Source organism: Phyllobates terribilis, unplaced genomic scaffold (genome assembly GCF_046119375.1).
Source record: "Phyllobates terribilis strain yellow unplaced genomic scaffold, ASM4611937v1 Scaffold_13__5_contigs__length_258822181, whole genome shotgun sequence".
Lineage (NCBI taxonomy): Eukaryota > Metazoa > Chordata > Amphibia > Anura > Dendrobatidae > Phyllobates > Phyllobates terribilis.
Window position 1 is genome coordinate 187,817,679 of NW_027362773.1, and position 25,637 is coordinate 187,843,315.

General features: G+C 46.8%; 1 protein-coding gene across 3 annotated transcripts; it reads right to left on the reverse strand.

Annotated features, from left to right (window-relative positions):
• Nucleotides 1–291: 291 nt before the first annotated feature.
• On the reverse strand, nucleotides 292–25,547 carry RSPRY1 (ring finger and SPRY domain containing 1). Of its 3 annotated transcripts, XM_073659108.1 has the most exons (16): nucleotides 25,411–25,547; nucleotides 25,208–25,301; nucleotides 22,631–23,104; nucleotides 22,250–22,302; nucleotides 19,541–19,653; nucleotides 18,594–18,720; nucleotides 17,797–17,855; nucleotides 17,143–17,209; nucleotides 16,922–17,053; nucleotides 16,730–16,845; nucleotides 16,206–16,349; nucleotides 13,583–13,694; nucleotides 12,443–12,545; nucleotides 10,500–10,652; nucleotides 9,378–9,482; nucleotides 292–1,543 (listed from the first exon to the last, which is right to left on the reverse strand). In XM_073659108.1, the coding sequence occupies exons 3-16, from the start codon at nucleotides 22,975–22,977 to the stop codon at nucleotides 1,447–1,449; spliced, it is 1,728 nt and encodes a 575-aa protein (XP_073515209.1). In that variant the 5' UTR covers nucleotides 22,978–23,104; nucleotides 25,208–25,301; nucleotides 25,411–25,547; the 3' UTR covers nucleotides 292–1,446. The 3 variants fall into 3 exon arrangements, with proteins under 3 accessions (XP_073515209.1, XP_073515211.1, XP_073515210.1); XM_073659110.1 differs by lacking the exon at nucleotides 25,208–25,301 and having other exon boundaries at nucleotides 25,411–25,541; XM_073659109.1 differs by lacking the exon at nucleotides 25,411–25,547 and having other exon boundaries at nucleotides 25,208–25,403.
• Nucleotides 25,548–25,637: the final 90 nt, after the last annotated feature.

Sequence of the window (25,637 nt, forward strand, 5' to 3'; positions counted from 1 at the left end):
TAAAATGACCAAATGTGCACTGCATATATTAGTAAACAGAGATTCACTAATATATGGCCAATTCTGGGTATTCAATTGTGTATGGCTCTTTAAAAGCCATTTTGACCTGTGGGGGTCTCAGAACCCAAACCTTAATCAATGGGGCTTTGGGCGCAGTCAAGACGGCTGTATAAATCAGAATGCAGAGCACGGACTGGCGGCAGCTATACCGACTTGAGCGTGACAGCTACATAGAAGTACCTGAAGCTGTCACGCTTGGGTAGGGATAGCCGCCGGCCAGTCCGTGCATTATGTTCCGATCTCAGTCTGATTTATACGGCCATATCATATCCTATAGAAGTGGACAGGGACGAGCTTCTTCTTGTCTTGTAGGTGATAGAAAATAATAGTTCTGGGAAATACTTGGAAGTCCTTGACTTTGTAAAATCTTTACTTGACATTCGTCCACTCATATTAAACAGGGCAGAGCCTTAAAAGTCCGGTACAACATGTACTTGATTACAACATTATTAAATTCCGGTAATTCTCCATTTACAGAACATTTACCTATACAAAAAGTTTCTTTCCTTTATATTAACAGATGAGACGGACCAGCTTCAGCAACCCGGCTGCAAGGTGGTGACCGGAGTAGCTGGCTTGCTAAGGCTGATCTTCTCGGACAGAATTGGTCACGTGGTCAACCTGGGTGGTATCAAATTATAAATATAGGAAAAAAAAAAATGATCCGATTCTTGAAGTCGCTGCTGTGCGCGCGATACAAAACTCCGTAAATTTACACCTTTCCTGTATCTTAAACCAAATGTTCTTTGGAATATAAATTAAGCCCTAAAAGGTTGGATTTACATAAATCACAATCCAGTTTCTAAGGAAAAAAAATGACTGACCAGCAGAAGGCCACATGTATAGAAAACAATGGTCAAATACTGTATTTTGTGTGGCAAAAATAGACACTTTGCAGTATGGTACAATTAGTTACAGTTTTTGCAATTACACTGATGCATAACTATAGTGCAAACCCTTTTCCAAAAAAAAAAATGGAGCAAAATAACATTTCAGGTGGCCGTCCGTTGGAGAAAATGTTACTGCAACCAAGTCCGAAATGGCAGTGGCTATCCAACAAGGACCTGATTTAGCCCCCCAAAATGGATAGAAATATTCCAGATGTGATGATTGAGTCCCAACAAGTACCTTAAGGAATGAATGATGTCCGTCATAGAAACGCTCTAATCCTAGATGGATCTCTCATGTGTTAACATTTACTATCACAGGCAGATTTTTCCATCGCGTGTCGGTCCATGGCCCGAGCTCGGTGTTGTTCACACAGTGCTAGAAGAGGTGGCCATTCTCTTTCATCGGAAGCGGATACAAAAGACTTGCAAATGACAGGATCTTGTTCATAAAAAAAAAAAAGGACAAGGACATCTTCTTGCATTGACTCCACAGAGGTCAAGAGATGTGAGAAATTTGGCGGACGCGAGTCTTTATCTCTTGTCGACACAATGGACAAGTCTCCAGCTGAAGAGCGCACTCCATACACAGGTCACTGAGAAGGAAAGAAGAAGAAGAAGGTCCATTATTTCCCAATATGTTGGTTTATGCTGGCCACAAAATTAGATTTCTAGTTTTTGCAAACTGCAGCAATAGCGGATAGGAATGGCAGCAAAACTCTGCGGAAAGCGGGTCACAAAAGAGAACTTATCACCTCTCCCAAAATGTCATGTTTTAGTAAATGCTTGCATTCCCCATTCTTGAACAAGTTTCCTTAAAAGAGTCTGTCAGCAAAAAATGACTGTTCAAATCAAGCACATACTTGTGTCCCATCCATTTTTTGCCCTCCTCTGGTTCCTCTAAAGCCATATCTGGCAAAAGGAAGAAGAGGTGGAGAAGATGGATGGAAAAACGAGTAAGGAGAAGGTGCACTGAACTGTTCGGCCATGGCAAGGGTGCACCGAACGTCTGTGCTTGGTTTGAACCGCCATTTTGTGCTGACAAACTCGTTGGTCAAGAATGTGGAATACATCAGCACAAAATGACTGTTCAAACCAAGCACAGATGATTAGTGCACCTTCGCACTTACTTGTTTTCTATCCATCTTCGCAGTGTAAAAAAAAAAAAAAAAAAAAAAAATGGATACAACTAGGATAATACCCAAGGTAGAGAGGAAAAACAAAACAAGCATAGGTTCAGTTTCTCTCCTATGGCAACAAACATGGTTGTGTGAATGCAGCCTTAGAAAGCTGCTGTCTTCGAATGGCGCAGAGAGATTCTAACTTCACTAAAGAGGGATTTTTGGTACTCACCGTAAAATCTCTTTCTTGGAGCCTTCATTGGGGGACACAGGACCATGGGTGTATGCTGCTGTCGCTAGGAGGTTGACACTAGGCAAAAAAAGAAATAGCTCCTCCACCGCAGTGTGCACCCGCCTACAGGCGCCAAGCTCACCAGTTAGTGGCTAGAGCAGTAGGAGAAGCATAAAATAACCAACTATGCAATGCCCAACGGGGCACAACCGTGAAAACTGAATGAGATGCCCAACGGCCAACTGGACATATGCCCAAAATCAGGGAGGGTGCTGTGTCCCCCAATGAAGGCTCCAAGAAAGATTTTACGGTGAGTACCAAAAATCCCTCTTTCTCTATCGCTTCATTGGGGAACACAGGACCATGGGACGTCCCAAAGCAGTCCCTTGGGTGGGAGAACACCAGATAGTCACAGACTAGGTCAGACTGCGGCAACTGCCGCCTGCAGGACCTTCCGTCCAAGACTGGCATCAGCCGAAGAATAAGTGTGGACCTTGTACAACCTTGAAAAGGTGTGGAGTGAAGACCACGTTGCAGCCTTACAGATTTGAGAAGCCGAAGCCTGATGGCGAACCGCCCAAGAGGCCCCCACCGCCCGGGTGGAGTGAGCCCTTACTCCCGGAGGGGGAGGTTTGTCCGAGACGTGATATGCCTCCAAAATGGTCGAACGTATCCAACGGGCGATAGTTGACTTGTAAGTAGGAAAACCCTTTCGATGGCCCTCAGGGATGACAAACAAGGCATCCGAACGCCGAAGGGAGGCCGTTCTAGAAAGGTACACACGTAGAGCTCTGACCAGGTCCAGTTTATGTAGGACTTTTCCCGTGGATGCACTGGAGCTGGGCAAAAGGAAGGCAAAACAATGTCCTCATTGATGTGAAAAGAGGAGACTACTTTCGGCAAAAAGAAAGGCACTGGCCTGAGCACTACCCCTTGTCTTGATGGAAGACCAGAAAAGGAGACCGACAAGAGAGGGCTGCGAGCTCCGCAACCCTCCTAATTGAGGTAACCACCACCAGGAAAGCCACCTTCCAGGAGAGAAGAGAGGCTGAGATGTCCTGAATGCGTTCAAAACGGGGGCTGTTGTAGAACGCTTAGGACCATATTAAGGTCCCATGGGTCCACTGGAGGGCGATAAGGCGGCGCCAGGTGGGCCACCCCTTGTAGAAACGTCTTGACTTGAGGACGGCCAGCCAAGTTACGTTGGAATAGAATGGACAAGGCCGAAACTTGGCCTTTGAGAGTGCTTAGAGAGAGTCCTGCCTCCAGGCCATACTGAAGAAAGGCCAAAATGACCGGTAACAAAAAAGACATGGGAGCCAGCTGATCCTGCTCGCAGTGACGAAAAAAGGCTCTCCAGGTTCTGTGGTATATGCGCGAGGTAGTGGGTTTTCTGGCTTTAATTAGGGTCTGAATGACTGTCAGCAAAACCCGCCTTCCTCAACACCGCGGCCTCAACGGTCATACCATTAAATTCAGAGAACGAGAACTCTGATGAAGAATAGGTCCTTGAGAGAGGAGATCCGGACGGTCTGGTAGTCTCCAGGGGGAGTCAACGAGCAGGTTTACTAGATCTGCGTACCAGATGCGTCTGGGCCAATCCGGGGCTACTTGGATTACCGGCACTCCTTCTGTCTTGATCTTTTTGATGACTCGAGGGATCAAAGGTAGAGGGGGGGGGGGGGGGGGGGGCGGGGCCATGATATGACTAGCGTGTCCTGAGCGATCGCTAGCGGATCGCGGGACCGAGCTACAAAGGATGGAACCTTGTGGTTTAACCGAGACGCCATGAGGTCGACGTCCGGCGTGCCCCACCGTAAACAGATTTGGTGAAACACCTCGGGATGGAGAGACCACTCTCCTGAGGCAAGGCCCTGCCGACTGAGGAAGTCGGCCGCCCAATTGTCGACACCCGGAATGTGGACTGCTGAGATTGCTGGAACTGTCTTCTCAGCCCAAACTAGCACTCTTGCCACCTCTTTCAAAGCGGGCTTGCTGCGCGTTCCTCCCTGATGGTTTATGTATGCCACGGCCGTGGCATTGTCCGATTGTACACGGACTGGGAACCCTGCTAGGATCTCCTGCCAGTGACACAGCGCCAGGTAAATTGCCCTTATCTCCAAGATGTTGATCGGTAGGGAGACTTCGTGGGGACTCCACCGGCCCTGCACCGAGTGGTGAAGGAAGACTGCCCCCCAACCGATGAGGCTGGCATCGGTCGCGACCACCTGCCAGCGAAGTGGTAGGAATGACCTTCCGGGTCTGAAGGAAGAGGGGCGGGACCACCAGGTTAGTGACCCTCTCACTTGAAGAGGTAACCTGATGCGTCGATCTAGAGATGACGGGTTCTTGTCCCAAGCCGAGAGAAGGGCCAGTTGAAGAGGCCGGGTATGGAACTGGGCAAACGGCACTGCTTCCATAGCTGCCACCATCTTTCCCAGGACACTCCTGCATAGGCGAAGGGAGTGTGGACTTAGGTCGGAGAGAAGGTGGATCCCCCGGCGGAGAGAGTTTATCTTTTCCCTCGTAAGGAGGACCCGGGCATGGGTCGTGTAGAACTGCATCCCTAAAAAGGTTATGCGTTGAGATGGGACCAGGGAGGATTTGTCTGTGTTGATCAACCAGTGTAACCGAGAGAGTATGTTCAAGGTGATCTGGAGGCTGTGGAGACAGTCCCTGAACGTGGGGCCTTTGATTAACAGGTCGTCGAGATAGGGGATAATTACAATTGCCCTGGCTCGTAGAATGGCCATGACCGTCGCCATTACCTTTGGGAAAACCCTCGGGTCGGAGGCAAGCCCGAAGGGGAGAGAAGTGAACTGGTAATGTGCGTTCTGGAAGGCAAATCGAAGGAACTTCTGATGTGGTACGCAGATTGGGATGTGAAGATACGCATCCCGAATGTCCACTGAACATACATATTCCTCGGTTTCCATCGAGGCGATTACCAACCTGAGGGACTCCATTCTGAAGTGCCGGATGCGTACTCGTCGGTTTAGCTGTTTGAGATCCAGAATCGGACGTAGTGAGCCGTCCTTTTTTGGAACAACGAAAAGATTGGAGTAAAAACAGGAAAACCTTTCCTGAAAGGGGATGGGGACTATGACTCCTGAGCGCAGAAGGGAGGCGGTTGTGGGGGGCGGGAGCTGAGAAATCGTGTTCCTGGGCTGGAGTTGAATTCGATTTTGTAGCCGGAGGTAACAATCTCCTTGACCCAGGCGTCTTCTATTGCCAAGAGCCAAGAGTCTTGGAACAGAAGTAGACGGCCGCCCACCCTGGGAGAAGTCCCAGGTGGGAGTGACCCGTCATGCTGAGGAAAACCTGTTGGATCGTGATCGGAAACCTGAGGACTTGGAGGAGCGACGCTTTGCGCTCCAGTTGGGAGTGGGCCTAAAGGAAGGCTTATGTCTCTCCCGCTGTGCTGGGGTACGGTCCTGTTGAGAGGAGGGGCTCGGTTGAGCGAACTGACGAAAGGATCGGACCTGAAGGGAACGTCTTCTAGGAAAAGGGCGTTTCGGTCTGGGCTGGGGAAGGGAGGTGCTCTTGCCCCCAGTGACATCAGAAATGATCTGGTCTACCTTAGACCCAAACAGCCTGGAGCCTTGAAAAGGAAGATTAGTTAGAGATCTTTTGGAAGCCGGGTCGGCGCTCCAAGCCTTAAGCCAAAGAATTCTACGTAAGGCAATAAGATTGCTAGAGACCCGGGCTGAACATGCAGAGGCGTCGAGGGACGCCGTGAGCAGATATTTCCCTGCGTGGCCGATTTGATCCGCTAGGTCTGCCGGATCATTCGGGGAGGCCCCCGTTCAGATGCCCTGCCTGAGCTGTTTGGCCCATGCGGACACCGCTTTTGATACCAAAGTTGAGGCAAAGGAAGGACAAAGGGAGGCGCCAGCAGCCTCAAAGGCTGACTTAACCAGGGCCTCAACCTGTCTATCCATAGTGTCTTTAAGGGAGGAACAGTCTGGAAGAGACAGCACCGTTTTGGCTGAGAGGCGAGAGACAGGAGGATCCACTGCTGGGGACTCGTCCATTTACTGACAAGGTCGTGGTTAAATGGGTATAGCATGTTTAACTGTTTCTTTCCTGTGAAGCGCTTTTCTGGATGCTCCCACTGTTTCTGAAAGACACCATCAAATTCTGCATGGTTAGAAAAAGTGCGTGCCGGGCGCTTAATTCTCTTGAAGGAAACGGGAGTGGTCCTGAGAAGGGCTCTCGTCCTCTTTAACATGCAGAGTCTGATTGACGGCCGTTATAAGGCTGTCAATCATGTCCTGGATCCTGGAATATTGGTCAGTGTCGAAACCAGAGTCTGAATCTGATGCAGAGTTAGATCCCAGGGCGACCTCCGAGGAAGAGGTGTGAGACGCAGGGAGCATCTTGGAGTCTGGATAGCTGGAGGATGAGCTTGTGTGAGTCCATTTCTGAGAACGTGCCATCAGTCTGCCCTTGGGAGGAGGGGGCACGGGTGCCTGCGAACCGTCTGAGGGAACGTTCGGAGCACTGGTGGCCGTGGATAACATAGGCAAGCGTTCTAGGACCTGCACCAGAGATTGAGATACCTTGGTGAGGTCAGAGACAGACTGGGACATAGCAACAGCCCACTCTGGAGGAGAGGGAGTTCCTTCGTCCTGGGCGGCGGGGGGATCTATGGGTGCCAGCATGGCGGGAGGTTTGCAGGTCGAGCAGAAAGCTGTTGTGAGACCCGCGGGCCACTTAGTACCGCAAAGAGCACAGGAGTAGTATGTGACTATGTGAGCGGGACGGACTGAAAGCTCCCTGGGTTTGGGCATATGTGCCTGACCAGGGATAGTGCAGAGGAGGGCTGTGGGCAGGAAAGGATGTGGGTCAGTGCCAGGGCAGAGCCTACCCGATCCTGAAGTAACCATGGTCCCGTGTCCCCCAATGGAACTCCGGAGGTGAGGCTGGAGCGGGCCACTGTTGTAAGGCAGAGGGAGCAGAGCTGCGGTGAGGCAGAGTGATGGAGTCGGCGTAGAAGGTGGGGAGGAGCAGAGCACGCTGCCTTGATGACGAGGAGCGCCGAGGCTCTGATAGGTGGAAGGGAAGGGGGCGGGCTTGAAGGACCCAACCGTTGATAGGTCCGCGGGAAGGCTCGAGGGCAAGGCGGAAGTGTCACCATGCTCCTCGGCCCTGGTTGGCCGATTGCCGGAAGAGGCGTATACGCGCCGGTAAGGAGGGACAGGCCACCAGAGACGCCCCCCGACGGAGAAAGCGCGGGCAGTTTTGCCGCGCATAATGGGGAAGGAGGAGGGGGACGCTGAAGATGCGAGGAAGGGGGCGTGGCCCAGGAAGCGCTGCTGAAGTAAGCGCCATGTTCGTGAGGCGGTGAGGGGGAGGAAGTGTCAAGCAGCGCTGGGGAACTGGGACCTGCGGTTGAGAGCCAGTAGGAGACGTACCTCTCTGTGCTCTTGAAGGGTCCCAATACCTCTTCTTCCTATCCCCTTCTGAGGATGATCACAGGAGGTCCTCCGTGTATGAGGGGGTGGATCCTGGCTTTTCCTCCTTCCCGCACTGTCCGGTCCTGTACAGTGCAGGAGACAGTGTCAACCCCAGAATCTGGGGGAAGGTCACCCGCAGGGACCACCGTCTCCCTCCCAGGCCGCTCCGAGGAGGGGGCTGGGGTGGGGAACAGGCAAGGACTGGCCACCAAGAATCACCACGAGACACCCTGAGGTGACAGGGGATAAGTCCTGCCCAGCGGGTCCGAGAGTGGGCGATGTGGGGGCTGCCACACTGCTCTATCGGTCGCTTGTGAGATGGGTTAACAGGGGACGCAGTGTTCCCTGTTAGCCCTGAAGAGCTGTATCTGAAAAAGAAAGAACAAGGATTAATAAACACAACAAGATTGGATCTGATAGGATCCAGGTCTACCTCCTACAGACACTAAGCTTAAACTGGTGAGCTTGGCGCCTGTAGGCGGGTGTATACTGCGGAAGAGGAGCTATTTATTTTTTTGCCTAGTGTCAACCTCCTAGCGACAACAGCATACACCCATGGTCCTGTGTCCCCCAATGAAGCGATAGAGAAAGCAGGTTACAGAATCCAAAGAACCGCTCTGCTTGTAGACAGTTTTCACATATTAAAAAAAGCAAAATAGAGGGAAAACAGTCCAATGTTGGGGGATCACTTTTCTTGTGGCATTCGTTGACATATTTTGCAACAAATTCTTCAAAATTGAGCGTTTGGGTAATGAATTTTTCGCAAAATTAAAAAAAAAAAAAAAAACTGTTTTTATGTAATTAACCTTGTGGCTTTTTAGAGTCACACGGTGCGTAAAATTTGCACAATTTTTTTTTTAAGTATACAAAAAAAAAAAACACAACATAATACATCATTCCAGGGGCTAACCTGGAGCTAAAAAAAAAAAGTGCAAAAGTTTTGAGACTTTTTAAAGAGTTGCAATTGAGGAATCAGCCACAAACACCTGGAAAACAAAACCCACATGTCCAATGGCAAATTTAGAAAAACAACACACATTATATTTATATATATATATATATATATATATATATATATATATATATATATATATATATATATATATATATATATATATATATATATATATATATATATATATATATATATATATATACATATATATATATATATATATATATATATATATATACACACACACACACACACATATATATATATATACACATATATATATATATATATATATATACACACATACACATTTCTTTTTTCTTTCAATTTGCACCGTTTTGGAAGTATATTTTATGCGCTTGCAAGTGTTTTGTTTTAATTTTAATATAACATACATTATATTAAATAAAAGATTTTTTTATATTATATTAAAATAAATAAATAAATAAACAACAACAAAACAACATAGTGAGCACATAAAATATACTTCCAAAACGGTGCAAATTGAAAGAAGAATTTGGCACAAGTCAAAAAATGTTTTAAACTACAAAAATAGGGAACAAATGGAAACTTAGAGCATGTAGGGGCACAAAATAAAAGTGACAGCTGCACTTATTGAACCAGTCCCAAGCAATGTGGTGTTTCCAGGGTGCAATGACTGACCTGTGTCCACAAGGCCTCAGTTCTGTGTCCGCCACCTCATCACAGCAGAGCGTGCAGCAGTTCTCTCGAATGCTGACTTGTTTTAACAGTGCTAAGCGTCTGTGCCTGGAGAGAAAGGAAAGAGTCATTTATTGCTCATCAATACCATACCCTTAAAGGGACCATATACCGGGACATTAGCTGACTCAGACAAGCTCTGATGAGATATCCATCTGATGTGTATAGAGATCCCTGCACTAGATTCTGGTATATGGGGGTGGGAGATCTGGCATTTTGGATTTTAACATGCCCAGTCCTTTATACCTGCAGTATATAAATCGCTCTCAGGCAGCTTGGCCATGCATACAAACTTGTTGGGATTGTTGGGTGGTCCGACTCCCAATGATCAACATGTCAGGGCAGTGGTGCATTAGGAATGGCAAGGCTCTGTATACGCTCCATCTCATACAAGTGAATGCTTGTAGCACCATTTACAGGCTCGGCACATCATACGCCAGCAGTCCCTTCAATCATCTGAATTGTTGGTGGAGTTATAGGTTGAATAAAGACCTAGATCCATCAAGTTCAACCTTGCTCCCCCCCCCCCCCCCAATTTTTTTTTTTTCTGTTTGTCTCCAGGTCTCAAACCCACAACCTTAACACTACAGGCAGGAAGGAGCTTTAACCTGCTGAGCCACAAGGTCTAAAACTGTAAAAAAATAAAAAATAAAAAAAATTATTTTGAGAGCCTCCCCAGGTCTCAAACCTACAACCCTCAACATCCCAGGCAGGAGCTGAACATACTGAGCGACAAGCTCTGATTGTTGGACCCCTATTAATCTGATATTGATGAACTTTCCAAAGCATAGATCATCAATATTAAAGTTCCAAAAAAAGAAAAAAGCAAAACAATGCTGTAAAAGCTTCCCTAGAATAATATACAAGAAAACAAATTTGGGGCCTCATGCATAAGAATACAATAATGGCCTGCTAAGGGCCTTAACTGTACGTCTGAGCACATCTCAGTATAAAATCATTGCAGTAACAAAAAAAAAAAAAAAAAAAAATTAAATGTCACCAAAAATCTGGTGCAATCAAGCAAACTAAATAAGTACAAACTTAAAACTTGATTAAAATTTCTACCTTGGCAAAATGACCTTTTCTTCAGGAGCCAAAACGGCGTATTCGTTAAAAGTGCTAAATTTGTTTGCAGGTGGATATTTAAAGGGCTTTGCTCCAAAATTGAACTCGCACTGCTGATAGGACATGAAACTTGCTGCAGCAAAAAACCCCGATCTGAGGAGGAGAAGGGAGAAAAGAGGGTCAGTGATGGCAGCTTTATTATATAGGACACAATTCTAGAATTCACTATGGGAGAACAGAACGTCATACATGCTTCCCGTCTCCAGACAACCAGTGTGTACATCGTGTGCCATGCTGGGAAAATTAGTGAGGATACAAGTAACCCCTGCATAAACACCATTCTGTAGGAATCATCTTAACGCCATGACGGTGGAGCCACTTAGGCTATGTCCCCATGATGCAGAAATGCTCCAGATTTTACATGCGTTTTTCCTGCCAGGGACATGCGGATGTGAAGCGTTTTTGCATGCATTTCTGCATGCGGGTTATCAAGCGCTTTCCAGGCGATTTTAGCATCACTTGGAAAGTGCTTGACAACTTGGTCACACTATATAAATCCATGCAAACGGCATGGATTTATAGGTGTCTTTATCCGATGCGTCCTGGCTTGCCAGCAGCTCGCGGTAGACTAAAGGACCTGCTGACGTCAGCAGTCGTGTGACCCGTCACATGACTAAATGACGTCATGGCAGGTCCTTTTCAGACCATCGCGATCTGCCGGCAAGCTGAGGCACATCACTAAGGACACCGGGGGCCATCAGAAGGTAAGTATAATGTATACTTTTTATTTTATTCTTTTTTTTACAGTTTCTATGGTACCCGGGTCCGGAGGAGAGTCTCCTCCTCTCCAGACCCAGGTACCATCCGCACATTGAAACGCATGGATTCCGCATCTGCAGATGAAGTGATGCGGATTCCATGCGTTCCAATGCAAGTCAATGGCGGCGAAAACGCAACGCTTCCGCAAAATAATTGGTAGTGCTGCGATTTTTCCGCAATGATAATCTGCAACGGAAATTTCCGCAGCATGTGCACAGCACATGCGGATTATCATTGGGGAACATGGCAGGCCTTCTACCATGCGTTTTTTAAGCGTTTCTGCAGCCTTAGGGTGTTTTTTCATCCTTATCTGCCAGAAAACTGGGGGCTGCAGATTAGTGCCTATCCTTTTCAATGAGAGATGAGCTGCAGTACCGGGGAGAGGCCACTACACAGCAATCGGCGCTGTGCTGTTCCACTCCATATACTTTTTACACATGGCCGCCGTCAGATGTGATGACAGCTCAGTGAGGGTGATGGGTGTCAGACCCCAACCGATCTTATACCGATAAGCTATACTTAAAAAAAAGCGCTCCAACAAAAAAACAAAACCATATTGCCTAAACCTGTGTAAATGTGTAGTGCAAGTGCTGTAATATACTCACTGATCATAGTCTTCACTGGTTTCCATTGCCGCTCCGGTCCTCTTCTGGGTCACGTGACCACTATTCCATCTCGCTGGATCACACAGGGTTCTGTGAGTGGACTGGAAGTCATTTTACAATGCAAGTCTATGAGGCCCCGTTCTGACACTCCATAGACTTACATTGTAAAAAGTGACTTCCGGCTCACGTGAACTCGGAATAGAAGTCACGTGACCCAGAAGAGGACCGGAGCTGGTGAGATGCAGGAGGGACCAGCAATTAGACAGAGGGTAACCTCAATGGAGAAGGTGTAAAACATCCCTGACATCCAGGAATCCATTACGTACACAAGAAAAAAAAACAACAACACTATTCCTTGTGATTCTTGTAAACTTTGTTTATGGCAGCGGCCATACAAACCCAATGCAGCACATAAGGTGTCACAACGTGCGGAAAATACACTGTAATTCCAGTAGCCACAAGACCCATTATTTGTAGTGCACAAATCACACACACAGAGAAAGCAACCAAAGCACTTACGTGGTAGAAGAGAAAACTTGTTTCTCGGGTGGAAGTTGGTTCCCGTTAAGAGAAAAGACCATTAACTTTTTATGCAAGTCCAATAAAAAGCCGACCGTGTCTCCTGCACAACAGACAAAAGACGCAGAAGGAAGAAATAGAAATGTATGAGCAAAAAAAACAAGGAGAGATTGAGTATAATGTTCACAGCTGTAAGATAGAATATATATAGTATAGTAGTGGGAATTCTGGCCAATGAGACAATTTTCTTCATCGGAGAAATGGTGAACAATTTTAAAAAGATGTAAAACAAAACTTGCTCGTTCTTACAAACTCATTCCAATCAATCTTACGATGGGAATAACCTTTTAACCCTTTTCCTGACACATGACGTACAGTTACGTCGTATGTCGGGTCCCTGGCAGATGATGGATGAATTATTTAGCCATCACCTGCCTCAAAACAGTTGTGGGTGAACAGCTCCAGGCTGTTAACATGTTTATTGCCGCTGTCAATCTTTGACAGTAACATTTAACATACACTAGCAGGGGGGCACGTCATTCCACAAGCCCATCGTTGAGCCTGTGACGTGATAGCGGGGCGTTGATGGGTTGGCATGACAGCCAGGGGTCTTCTGAAGACCTCCATGCTGGTTTTGTGTTCTCCGGTGAAAGCCAGCACTTAGCTGATGTTCTTAAAAGATTGTGATTTTCACTATACATACCAGTGCTAATGCACTGCTATGTATAGTACATGCGATTAGGTGATTGCAGGTTCAAGTCCCTTAAGGGGGACTAAACAAATGCAGTACTGAGCTGTGTGGCTGCAGATCCAGCACGGACATGAAATAAATTTACTGGGAACTGCAGCACAATCTGCCTGCACCTCTCACCCTTCCTCCTCCATAACCTGATACTTCAGTGAAGCTGGAAGTCTGTTTCGCCTTGACAAAGAAGGATTTGAACAGTTTCTCAGAAAGGACTGTGGGTTCAAGAGGCAGGGGTGGGAAATGTGGCTCATAAGTGGAGAAAGAAGCAGATTTTGCTTAGGAGATGTACAACAAAGTTGCTATTTTTTATATTAGCTTGCTTTTTTGTTTAGCTTGATTTATGAAACTTTGGCGAAACAACAGCAACCATTTAAATGTCTCAGGGTTCCTACCTTCTTTCCAGCAGGGATGTTGGTGAGCTTTACTTTTCGCATTATACCATATCAGCTGCCTGCAGCCATCGTACGCACATGAATACTCATCATCCCCGATGCCGTATCCTTCCTATGTGTACAAGGAGCAGAAAGTGAGAGATTGCACTTGTACTGTGTTAGGGAAGAACTTGTTTGTTCTGCTGCAAACTCTGGTGCAGACCAGCCCGGCGAGGCGGCTAAGCGCAGGCACCAGCCCGGGCTCAGTAGCTGCAGTCACGCTCCCGTAGGTGTGATTGACATTACCTGCACTGTTCACCTCTTCACGGTCTCTGCTGCCTGACTGAGAAGGTAACGCAATGTCAATCAAACTAATGGAGGCGTGACTGCAGCTGCTAAACCCGGACTAGTCCTGATGAGTAAATGCTCCGCTGGACTAGTGGTTAGATTGCAGGTTTAAGTCTCTTATGGGGACCAAAAAAAAAAAAAAACACTTGCAATTTTGGAAATCACAAGATGGATAGACATGTTACTGATATGTAAATGAGGGGAAAAAATGGAAGCCAAATTTTCAAAACAGCTGGATTTATTCAGTATGGCATATGAGCGCAACATGCAGAAATTGCAACACTTACAGCCTTGGCCGCTGTTAATCAGGCCATTAACGGTTGTCTGAGGAAGATTCTGCCGCGTTAAATGTACATGGGAAAATCATGAAGATTTGCTGCCAACAGCGGATCTTGACGATTTGCCCATGTGCATTCAACGCGACAGAACATTCCTCAGACAACCGTTAATGGCCTGATTAACAGCGGCCAAGGCTGTAAGTGCGTGGTGCTGCTCTGTAGGTGAGGGTCACACTCAATACAGAATTAATAAACAAAAAACACAATTATACACTGCTCAAAAAAATAAAGGCAACACTCAAATAACACAGCCTAGATCTGAATGAATGAAATATTCTCATTGAATAGTTTGTTCTGTACAAAGTTGAATGTGCTGATAACAAAATCACACAAAAATCATCAATGGAAATCAAATTTATTAACCAATGGAGGCCTGGATTTGGAGTCACCCCCAAAATTAAAGTGGAAAAACACACTACAGGCTGATCCAACTTTGATGTAATGTCCTTAAAACAAGTCAAAATGAGCCTCAGTATTGTGTGTGGCCTCCACGTGCCTGTATGACCACCCTACAACGCCTGGGCATGCTCCTGATGAGGTTGCGGATGGTCTCCTGTGGGATCTCCTCCCAGACCTGGACTAAAGCATCCGCCAACTCCTGGACAGTCTGTGGTGCAACGTGACATTGCTGGATGGAGCGAGACATGATGTCCCAGATGTGCTCAATCGGATTCAGGTCTGGGGAACGGGCGGGCCAGTCCATAGCTTCAATGCCTTCATGTTGCAGGAACTGCTAACACACTCCAGCCACATGAGGTCTGGCATTGTCCTGCATTAGGAGGAACCCAGGGCCAACCGCACCAGCATATGGTCTCACAAGGGGTCTGAGGATCTCATCTCGGTACCTAATGGCAGTCAGGCTACCTCTGGCGAGCACATGGAGGGCTGTGCGGCCCTCCAAAGAAATGCCACCCCACACCATTACTGACCCACTGCCAAACCGGTCATGCTGAAGGATGTTGCAGGCAGCAGATCGCTCTCCACGGCGTCTCCAGACTCTGTCACATCTGCTCAGTGTGAACCTGCTTTCATCTGTGAAGAGCACAGGGCACCAGTGGCGACTTTGCCAATCCTGGTGTTCTGTGGCAAATGCCAAGTGTCCTGAACGGTGTTGGGCTGTGAGCACAACCCCCATCTGTGGACGTCGGGCCCTCATACCACCCTCATGGAGTCGGTTTCTAACCGTTTGTGCAGACACATGCACATTTGTGGCCTGCTGGAGGTCATTTTGCAGGGCTCTGGCAGTGCTCCTCCTGTTCCTCCTTGCACAAAGGCGGAGGTAACGGTCCTGCTGCTGGGTTGTTGCCCTCCTACGGCCCCCTCCACGTCTCCTGGTGTACTGGCCTGTCTCCTGGTAGCGCCTCCAGCCTCTGGACACTACGCTGACAGACACAGCAAACCTTCTTGCCACAGATCGCATTGATGTGCCATCCTGGAGGAGATCCCACAGGAGACCATCCGCAACCTCATCAGGAGCATGCCCAGGCGTTGTAGGGAGGTCATACAGGCACGTGGAGGCCACACACAATACTGAGCCTCATTTTGACTTGTTTTAAGGACATTACATCAAAGTTGGATCAGCCTGTAGAGTGTTTTTCCACTTTAATTTTGGGGGTGACTCCAAATCCAGGCCTCCATTGGTTAATAAATTTGATTTCCATTGATGATTTTTGTGTGATTTTGTTGTCAGCACATTCAACTTTGTACAGAACAAAGTATTCAATGAGAATATTTCATTCATTCAGATCTAGGATGTGTTATTTCGTTGTTCCCTTTATTTTTTGGAGCAGTGTAGTTCTCACCTACACCCAAAAATGAAATAAAAAGCAATCAAAAGGTCGTATGTACCCCTCGATGGTACCAAAACTACAGTTCGCCGTGCAAAAAGTGAAGCTGCTGAAGTATATACGGTTGAAGACCCCAGCTACACGAATCTGAAGAGTCAGGAAGGCACTTACATGATTAAGGAACTTGCTGTCTTTGGTCGCCCATCCTATCTGCATGACTCCAGAGGTGACGACTGTTACTTCATAATACCAAACACCATTGTCTACACAAAACGTGCAGCGAACGCTCTCAAAGGAGGAAGCATCACACCGGGCCTACAGGAAAGAAAAGAACTTATAATAACATTGATGGCTCACCCTTAGGATAGGTCATAGATATCTTAATGGTGGGTGTGCGACTCCCAGCACCCCGCTAATCAGCTGTTTCCGGTGTTGGCTGGAACTGCTAAGTTACAGAGGTGCCAGGTGTCGCACCCCCATCGATCACACATTGATGACCTATCCTGAGGACCGGCCATCAATCTTAGCGTTTTGGACAACCCCTTTAAATATTACAGGAGGTTGAGAAAGAATAATGTTATAGTGCTAGTGTCATGCTACCAAGGTGTAAAGTGCATCACCGCCTTCATCATCCTCACTAGTTGTCAGATTGTCCCAACTCTTCCTACGATGATTAGAAGGAATATAACACTTACTTCTAATCCATATGGGGAAATCTTGAGGTACTCGCTCACATCATTGCTGTTCAGCATGGCATTGATGGGCACCAGATCTGCTTTCTCGTACGTCAGTTGTCTCCCTTCTTTCAGGACTGAAACAGAAACAGGTAATGGGGATCTGTAGGAGGCGTCCTCGTCACATTATGTACAAGGTGATAAGGCACTTACATAAATTGTCTAGACTCCACTGGGCACAGAAGCCCACCTGACGCTTCAAGAAATCCCCATTATTTGTCCACGTCTCAAGCAGGAGAAGACGATCGCTTATCCGAGACTCGGAAACAGTCATTTTATTTTCACCTACAAGGAGGAATGACAGTCAATAAATAATAATATAACCCGCGAATAAAAACCACCACATCCATCCGCCAAAAAACCTTAATTCTTACTTGTTTGTGAAAACTTCTCCAGTGCAATAAGTGCAAACAGAATGACCATGGGATGAAACCTGAAATTCTAGATCAGAGAAGACAAGACTATTAAACCACATTACAGTATACTCAGGCTTAAAGGGGTTGTCCAGGATCACCCGGCAGCACCAGTGATCAGCAGACTGCAGGTCCATGGCGGCGGCTGGATGCACATAGTGCGCGGAGCCAGGGCATCACAGCGCCATACACTGTAGTGGCCATTCTAAGGTACTGCAGCTCAGCTCTCATTCACTTCAATAGGAGCTGGGATGCAGTACCCGAGAACGGCCACTATGCCATGAACCGTTTTAATACTATATACAACCGGATGCAAACTGCTGATTAGTGGGTGGATAATATTGATGCCCTAACCCAAGGACCAAGGATAAGCCAGCAATATTGCAGTTCTGGACAACCCCTTTCACGGCAATTACTTGCTGAAATAAAAAAAAATAATAAAAAATGAATAAACTTGATCCCTTTATTGATTTTCATGGGGATAGCAGAATGCAGGTCCCCAGCGGGCACTGAGCACCGGTGCTACAGTACTAGTCCATAGAGTAATATGTAATAGTCATACTACTAGAATGTCATCCTGGCATGTCACCATCACTAGTAACCATACAGACTCACCAGACTTTCTAACAAGTACTCCAAAATCCCCGGACCGAGCAGAGAGATACTAGCGGGACCTATAAGAAAAAATATATATATTATAAATATTGTTATACAGCATGGTGCCAGTCAGCCTGCAGTCTCCACCTTAGTGCACTTTTTGGGGTCTGGTTTATGGTGGTGCAGGGGAGGACACCAGTCACTTAGTGATAGGAAATCTAGATTGTGAGCCCCAATGGGGACAGCGATGATGATGGCTGTAAAGTGCTAAGCATAATACATAAATGAGTGTGCGCACCAGTGATCGCACTATATAATTGACACTGACATTTCAAACAGCAGCGATCGCAGCTGTTATTGGCAGATGTCAACTGTGTATTACAGCCGGTATCTGCCTTGTATGGACTTGACTGTGACCTACATGTACACAGGTTGCACGCCTTTGAGAACAACATTTATTTTAACTCAAATGTACGTATTTTGGGCTAAAAACTAACTTTGCAATTCGTCTTCATTAAAAAATATTTTGCCTTTTGGCATTTACAGGCTCCTGGTTCCCTGCACATTGAACTTTGATGTGGTCTGTGGTCCTAATCCTGTGCTCTTAAAGACAAAATAAACTCTCCTGTAAGACATTCAGAACGAGCTCACTGACGGATTCTCAATTTACTCATTCTGCAACCAGCAATAGACAATGAAATGCAGAGGTGGTGATATTATTCTTTGCCCAGTCTTTTTACATATCAGGTGAACAACACGAGTAATTGGGAGAGTAAGTTGCAGTCGGTGGATTTAGTGAGGACACAAACACTCACCTGCCAATTTCTCAGCCAAGCATCCTAAAACTGCGGTGGTGTTACGGTGCTTGGCAGGATGACTGGAGTCTTGCACTGCCGTGGCCGCACTTAGGTTTAGTTTCTCCGTCAGCTTCTGTAGGGCGTCCTGTAATGATAAATGATCGGAGGCTGAGTAATAAATTCTAGGCTAAATATCTGGGGAACAATAAGTGGCTGCTCCTGGCATCAGATGGATGCCGCAAACACTCAGCAGTTCTCCCCCGAGACTGAGCCGATGCATCGCACTACGGAGGTAGTCACTGGGCCAGTCCGGCCCGCTTCTGACTCTCAAAATCAGGGCTGTGCCATCCGAGAGGGGACGAGTTGCTGATCGCTGGGGATCCCACTGATCATGAGATCAGGGTAACGAAAGCGGCCAGAAGAGTCCACAGCACCACCATACTCAGACTATAATAGGAATAGTGTTCAAAAAGAGGGGCAGCGGACCCCCAATCTCATGATCACAGGTGGTCAGCACCCAATGATCAGCGATTCATCACCCTGCCTGGGATTGATGAGAAGTCACAACAGATGTAAAAACTACAAAAGCCGAACCTAGAAGTCTGGAGATCTTGTGAGGCCAAATTATTAAAAATAAATATATATATATAAAAAAATTCTTAGTACAAAAAATTTCCCTAAACTGGAAATTACCAAAATTTCACAAAGTCTTATAAAACAAAAAAAAAAAAAAAAAGTTTAGGGACTTTATATTGGTTTTCTGTTGGAACTGAAACCCACATATAACAATGCCAAAAACCTCAGATTTACCCTCTGTCTCCCAGGAAGCCTATACTTACACCTCCACAGTGATTATTAGACAGCAGCGCGGACCCGGCACGTTTTTATAGAGTGATTAGGGCACGCTCGGCTCCCCGTGCAGCTTTTATTATGGTGATTTACGTGGAGCGGAGAAGAACACGTACCTTTGTTGGCAGCGGACATTCATCCAGGAGCAATGTAATGACAGCCGGACCCAGAGGATCTTCTAATGGAATGACTCTGATCAGGGACTGCACCACGTCCAGCCAGCCGTTATCTGTACGGGAAAGCAGAGCGCTCACAGCCATGCCACATAGGAGCAAAACAACCAACGGTGAAGAAATACAGGGGACGCCTGACTGGAGAGGGGATGACAACCCCACCAGGCTCAGGACATTACAGTGAGGCGGAACAAGAAAAACTCATTTCATGCTCATCGTGCAGCGTAATCAGCCAGCCGAGCACCTGACAAACAAAATGCTCGCTTGTCGAGTGAAAAGACACGTTCTCAGCAGCACATCATCTAAATAAGACCTGTGCTGCCGAGAACAATAGCAGCCTACACGTACTAAATGTTCTAATACTGATCCTTAGTGCCGGCGTAATCGGGCTATGAAACGACTGCCAACTAGTAACCAACAGCTGATCGGCAGCCACTCAGTGCCCTCAGTTGGCAAGTATAAAGGGACACTTACAGACCCCAACCAATCTATTAAGAAAAGGCCTTTTCATTTTAAGAACTAGAACTCTTTAAATGGATCTAATTTATATATAGTGGAGAAAATAAGTATTTGATTCACTGCCGATTTTGCAAGTTTTCCCACCTACAAAGAATGGAGAGATCTGTAATTTTTATCATAGGTACACTTCACCTGTGAGAGACAGAATCTAAAAAGAAAAACCAGAAAATCACATTGTATGATTTTTAAACAATTAAATTACATTTTATTGCATGAAATATATATTTGATCACCTACCAACGAGCAAGAATTCTGTCTCTCATAGACCTGTTAGTTTATTCTTTAAGAATCCCTCCTACTCTGCACTCATTACCAGTATTAATTGCACTTGTTTGAACTCGTTACCTCTCCACCATGGCCAAGACCAAAGAGATGTCTAAGGACACCAGGGACAAAATTGTAGAACTGCATAAGGCTGAGATGGGCTACAGGACAATAGGCAAGCAGCTTGGTGAGAAGACAACTGTTGGCACAATTATTAGAAAATGGAAGAAACACAAGATGACTGTCAATCTTCTCGTATGGAGCCCCAGACCGATGATCTCGCTTCGTGGGGTAAGGATGATTCTGAGAAAAGTCAGGAATCAGCCCAGTACGACACGGGAGGACCTGGTCAATGACCTGAAGATAGCTGGGACTACAGTCTCAAACATTACCATTAGTAACACACTACGCCATCATGGATTAAAATCCTGCAGGGCACGCAAGGACCCCCTGCTCACGTCAGCACATGTCCAGGCCCACTTGAAGTTCACCAATGACCATCTGGATGATACAAAGGAGGCATGGGAGAAAGTCATGTGGTCAGATGAGACCAAAATAGAACTTTTTGGTATCAACTTCACTCGCCATGTTTGGAGGAAGAAGAATGAGTACAACCCCAAGAACACCATCCTAACCGTGAAGCATGGTGGGGAAACATCACACTTTGGGGGTGCTTTTCTGCAAAGGGGACAATATTGAAGGGAGGATGGATGGGGTCATGTATCGTGAGATTTTGGCCAACAACCTCCTTCCCTCAGTAAGAGCATTGAAGATGGGTTGTGACTGGGTCTTCCTGCATGATAATGTTCCAAAACATACAGTCAGGGCAACTAAGGAGCGGCTCCGTAAGAAGAATTTTAAGGGCCTGGAATGGCCTAGTCAGTCTCCAGACCTGAACCCAAAAGAAAATCTTTGGAGAGAGCTGAAACTCAATGTTGCCCAGCGACAGCCCCGAAACCTGAAAGATATGGAGAAGATCTGTATGGAGGAGTGGGCCGAAATCCCTGCTGCAGTGTGTGCGAAGCTGGTCAAGAACTACAGGAAACGTCCGACCTCTGTAACTGCAAACAAAGCTTTCTGTACCAAATATTAAGTTCTGTTTTTCTATTGTTTCAAGTATTTTATGCAATAAGCAAATTAAAGTATATAAAAATCATTCAATGTGATTTACTGGATTTTTTATTTTATTTTTTAAGATTGTGTCTCTCACAGGTGAAGTGTACCTACGATAAAAATTACAGACCTCTCCATTCTTTGTAGGTGGGAAAACTTGCAAAATCGGCAGAGTATCAAATACTTATTTTCCCCACTGTACATCTTGCTAGTCAGTGCCCAAACTAATTTGTAAGACTTGATACCCGCACTGGTCACCTCCGGTATTTTATAGGCAGCCTAATGTTTTCCATCAGATCAGGAAACATGGGATTTTTCCATTTTTTTCTTCTGTTTCTAGTTGCACGCTATGGTTCCCCCCCCAATGTGCCCAGTGCTGGTGGTCTCACATGCTCAGTCCCACCGCCCTTGTACATAGGCGACAGAGTAACTCCAGCCGTTGTGCGAGATATCCTATAGGAGAAGGGTCTTCTTCTCGATAGCACTGGACACATTGAGCAGACAGTCTGAAAAGGGAATCGAAAGAACAGCAGGGGGCGCTATGACCAGTATGTAAAGGCAATATTGGAATCAATGGTGCTCTAAAAATAAATAAAATTGCACACGGGAGTGTTTTATTCAATGATTATGCTTATTTCAACGGCACACAGCCATCACTTTGGAGATTGTATATGAGGACTCTAGGCTATGAGAAGCCAAGTAGTCAAAATCTAGGAGCCAACAAAAAAGGTAAATGCAACAAAATAAATAAAGTACCTGTTTCTGCCATTTCATGCAAAGTGATCATGGAATACGGGGGCTCCTGGTCACTGAAAAGCAAATGGTTACACATACTGATTTGTTTTCAATGAAAAAGTACAAGTATTATCTCCCCCTCGACTTTCATAATGACCCAGAAAGGGTGGGTAAAACTCTTGGGACCTGGTCCTGGGTTCTCAAAACTACAGAGAATCCATGCCAGGATTTGTTGCGGATTTTGGCCCATGCATTGCAGGTTTTGGGGGCAGCATACATAGACATGCTTTGCTGCCCTTGAATATGCAGACGGTAAAACTAAACTGGCTTCTTCTGTAACACTTACACAATGTAAGCAGGATGTGAACTGATAAGATCCCCGGATAAGAAAACCTAACTTACTTGTCTACAAGAGTTCTTATGACGGCCAAAGTATCCAGCACCAGGCCGTCCACATTGGGCTTTTTCCTCCGTGGCTCGTGTGGTCCCCTTCCTCTCCTGGGTGGTCTTACTGGGTCTCTTGGACGGTTCCTAGATTCACTGGCGGGTACAATACGGTTGTCAGTTTGCTGACCGGGTGAGTCTACGTTGTCCTCCGCCCCACTGTCTTCTCTGCACACACAATTGTTCCCCATGTTACTGGTCCCCGACTGTTCATTTAAATGGGCTGGATGGTGCCCAAAGTGCAGCAGAAAACCTCGCACAAGGCTCCTGCTAGCGTGAAATGCAATCCAAGCGAGCACAATCATCTAGAACGCTGGACATGTTGCAGCTGCATGATCAGGAATCCCGACCTTCTCCATCCTCTTTCTGCAGAGCGCTGAGGTCCGCTACCCAAAATTATCTGCGACAAGAATCCATGTCTCCAATGCGGAACTGGAAAAATAAAAGGGTGTCAATCCAGGTAGTGCTATAAGACAGACCTGTGAACTAATGTTATGACCATTTATTGCAAATCCAGCCTTTAAATGACTGCAGTGCATCATACCATTGCCACGTCTGACTGTGTGATGACGTCGACGAGCGACTATGTAACAGGCAGGTCCGACAAAGGAAGAATGAATCAGTCATAGACCAAAGCAGCCACTGCGGCTGGCAACTCATTCCTGTAGGCCTTCATTCATTCACACTGCTCGCAGCTATTTTTTTGGGGGAGTGCTTGAATAATTCTGCAACCCATTTTCTTCTTCTTTATAGTGTATCTGTCATCAGGTTCCACAATATAAAACTTCACAAATTAAATGGACCTGATGAGTCCTCCCGGCCTGACTGACAGCTGCAGCTTGTACTGAGCAGTGCGAGACCTCAGCAGGGAGGAGGGACACTGAGGAGCTGTCAACCAAGCTAGGTGGGCAGAGATTTCATAAAAGGATTATACAGCTATTCGCGCGTGATTTTTCAAAAGGAAATACACCACCCTCATCAGGTTTATGATCTATATATTGTGTGTAGTTTTTATTATTTAAAAGGGTATTTTCATCTCAGTAAATAATGCCACTTTGCTAGAATATGGCTATGCCATCGCTTCCTGAAAATGGAAAAAAGGGGGCCACTAAGTGTAGACCCTTCACAGTTTTTCCTTTGCAAAGGCGCTAATCCCAGCAACCCAATTGCAATTGCCTGCGGCATCAAAGGTAACTCCTAGCAATATGCAGATATCCCTTTTATGTGTTGAATGTCAACTTTTACCCCAATCAAAAGTGTAATAAACAAGTTGGCATTTCCAATTCTATTAAAAATTTTTTTGCCCCAGATTAGAACAAGACTGGGGACTTAAAAAAAGAAAAACAATGCCAATAGCAGAAAACAACAATGAAATAATACCTGATACTCACCCGTTTACTCCTCTGCAGATCCAGCACGGACACTCTGGTGGTCTCAGTCGGTCCTTATTTATTATTCCCTTGCGTGTAATATCGACATGACCGCTGCAGTCAATCATGACCCTCAGCACCGTATCGTATACAGCATGAAACCTGCTGGAGCCAGTGATTGGCTGTAGCAATCACACGGATGTACAGCATGTCACCGCTGCAAGAAAACAACGGAGATCGGTGGGGACCACCAGAGTGTTTGTGCTGAAGCTTCTGAAAAAAAAAAATTAAAGTGTCAAGAACGGCTGAAAATTGTAATAAGCAGTAAATGGCAAAACAGCGAGATGGGAATAATCCTTTAATACCTGGACAGCTCAAGTACAGCAGGAGCGGGAGTGGCTCAAACATGGGGTGGTGGTCCCAAGCGGTGATCCCCATCGATAATCTACTTAATTTTTACAGAATGTTTTACAGTACATTAAAGGGGTTATCCCCTATCCATAGCTGATCCCAAGAGTAGTGGTAGGCTATGGACCCGGATAACTTCTGATTTTGGAAAAAAAAACATTAAAGAGATTAAATAAGACGTGACATCGATGGCGGTTTGCAGGGCACCGTGCACTTTTCATTATTTAAGCAGGTGCAGGAGACCCGGCATAAAATTGACACCGAGTCAGCAGCGCTTCCCGATGAGCTTCTCTAAATTTCCAGGCTTTAAAGGAATCTTTGTGCCATCGGCTGGCAGAGGCCAAGCGGCCGCTGACACCTGGCGGAGGCCAAGCGGCCGCTGACACCTGGCGGAGGCCAAGCGGCCGCTGACACCTGGCGGAGGCCAAGCGGCCGCTGACACCTGGCGGAGGCCAAGCGGCCGCTGACACCTGGCGGAGGCCAAGCGGCCGCTGACACCTGGCGGAGGCCAAGCGGCCGCTGACACCTGGCGGAGGCCAAGCGGCCGCTGACACCTGGCGGAGGCCAAGCGGCCGCTGACACCTGGCGGAGGCCAAGCGGCCGCTGACACCTGGCGGAGGCCAAGCGGCCGCTGACACCTGGCGGAGGCCAAGCGGCCGCTGACACCTGGCGGAGGCCAAGCGGCTGCTGACACCTGGCGGAGGCCAAGCGGCCGCTGACACCATGTCGCTATGACAACCAGAAGTCGTGTCCTTACCAGGCAGTACAAGGTGCAAGGGCTAGGTCAGGCCTCCACATGTAATGGCACAGCAGCACAGAGGATGATGTCCTCCTCACATCTGACGCCTCATCTGCAGGACAAAGAAGCAGGCGACACAATGAAGGGCTGGGCTCCTGCCATGCAGTGCTGCACCCCTCCCCCAGCTCTGGGATACATGTATGTACAGAGGAGCCGCTCACCGTTATAAGGCTCTCGCACTATACCGCGCACTTCCTGTTTCCTTCGCCTCTGTCTCTCTGGTGTAGAAGACAAGACCAATCGTGACGCGACTAGCCGGGAAGTGAGTTGTATTTTCTGCGCATGCCCAAAACCTTCTTTCCCTTACGCTGAAGCCGGGACGGCCATCTTTATTTAGACGCGCTGCGATTGGTCGGAGTCTGCAGATAGGCAAGCTTGGATTGGTTGT

Coding starts and splice junctions, on each gene's coding strand:
- RSPRY1 (XM_073659108.1), bottom strand. CDS start 22,977: ATGATTGTGCTCGCTTGGATTGCATTTCACGCTAGCAGGAGCCTTGTG. Junction 16,350..16,729: donor TTTCCCCATATGGATTAGAA/GTAAGTGTTATA, acceptor TCTTTCCTGTAG/GCCCGGTGTGATGCTTCCTC. Junction 1,544..9,377: donor CTGAGGCCTTGTGGACACAG/GTCAGTCATTGC, acceptor TTTCCTTCTCAG/TGACCTGTGTATGGAGTGCG.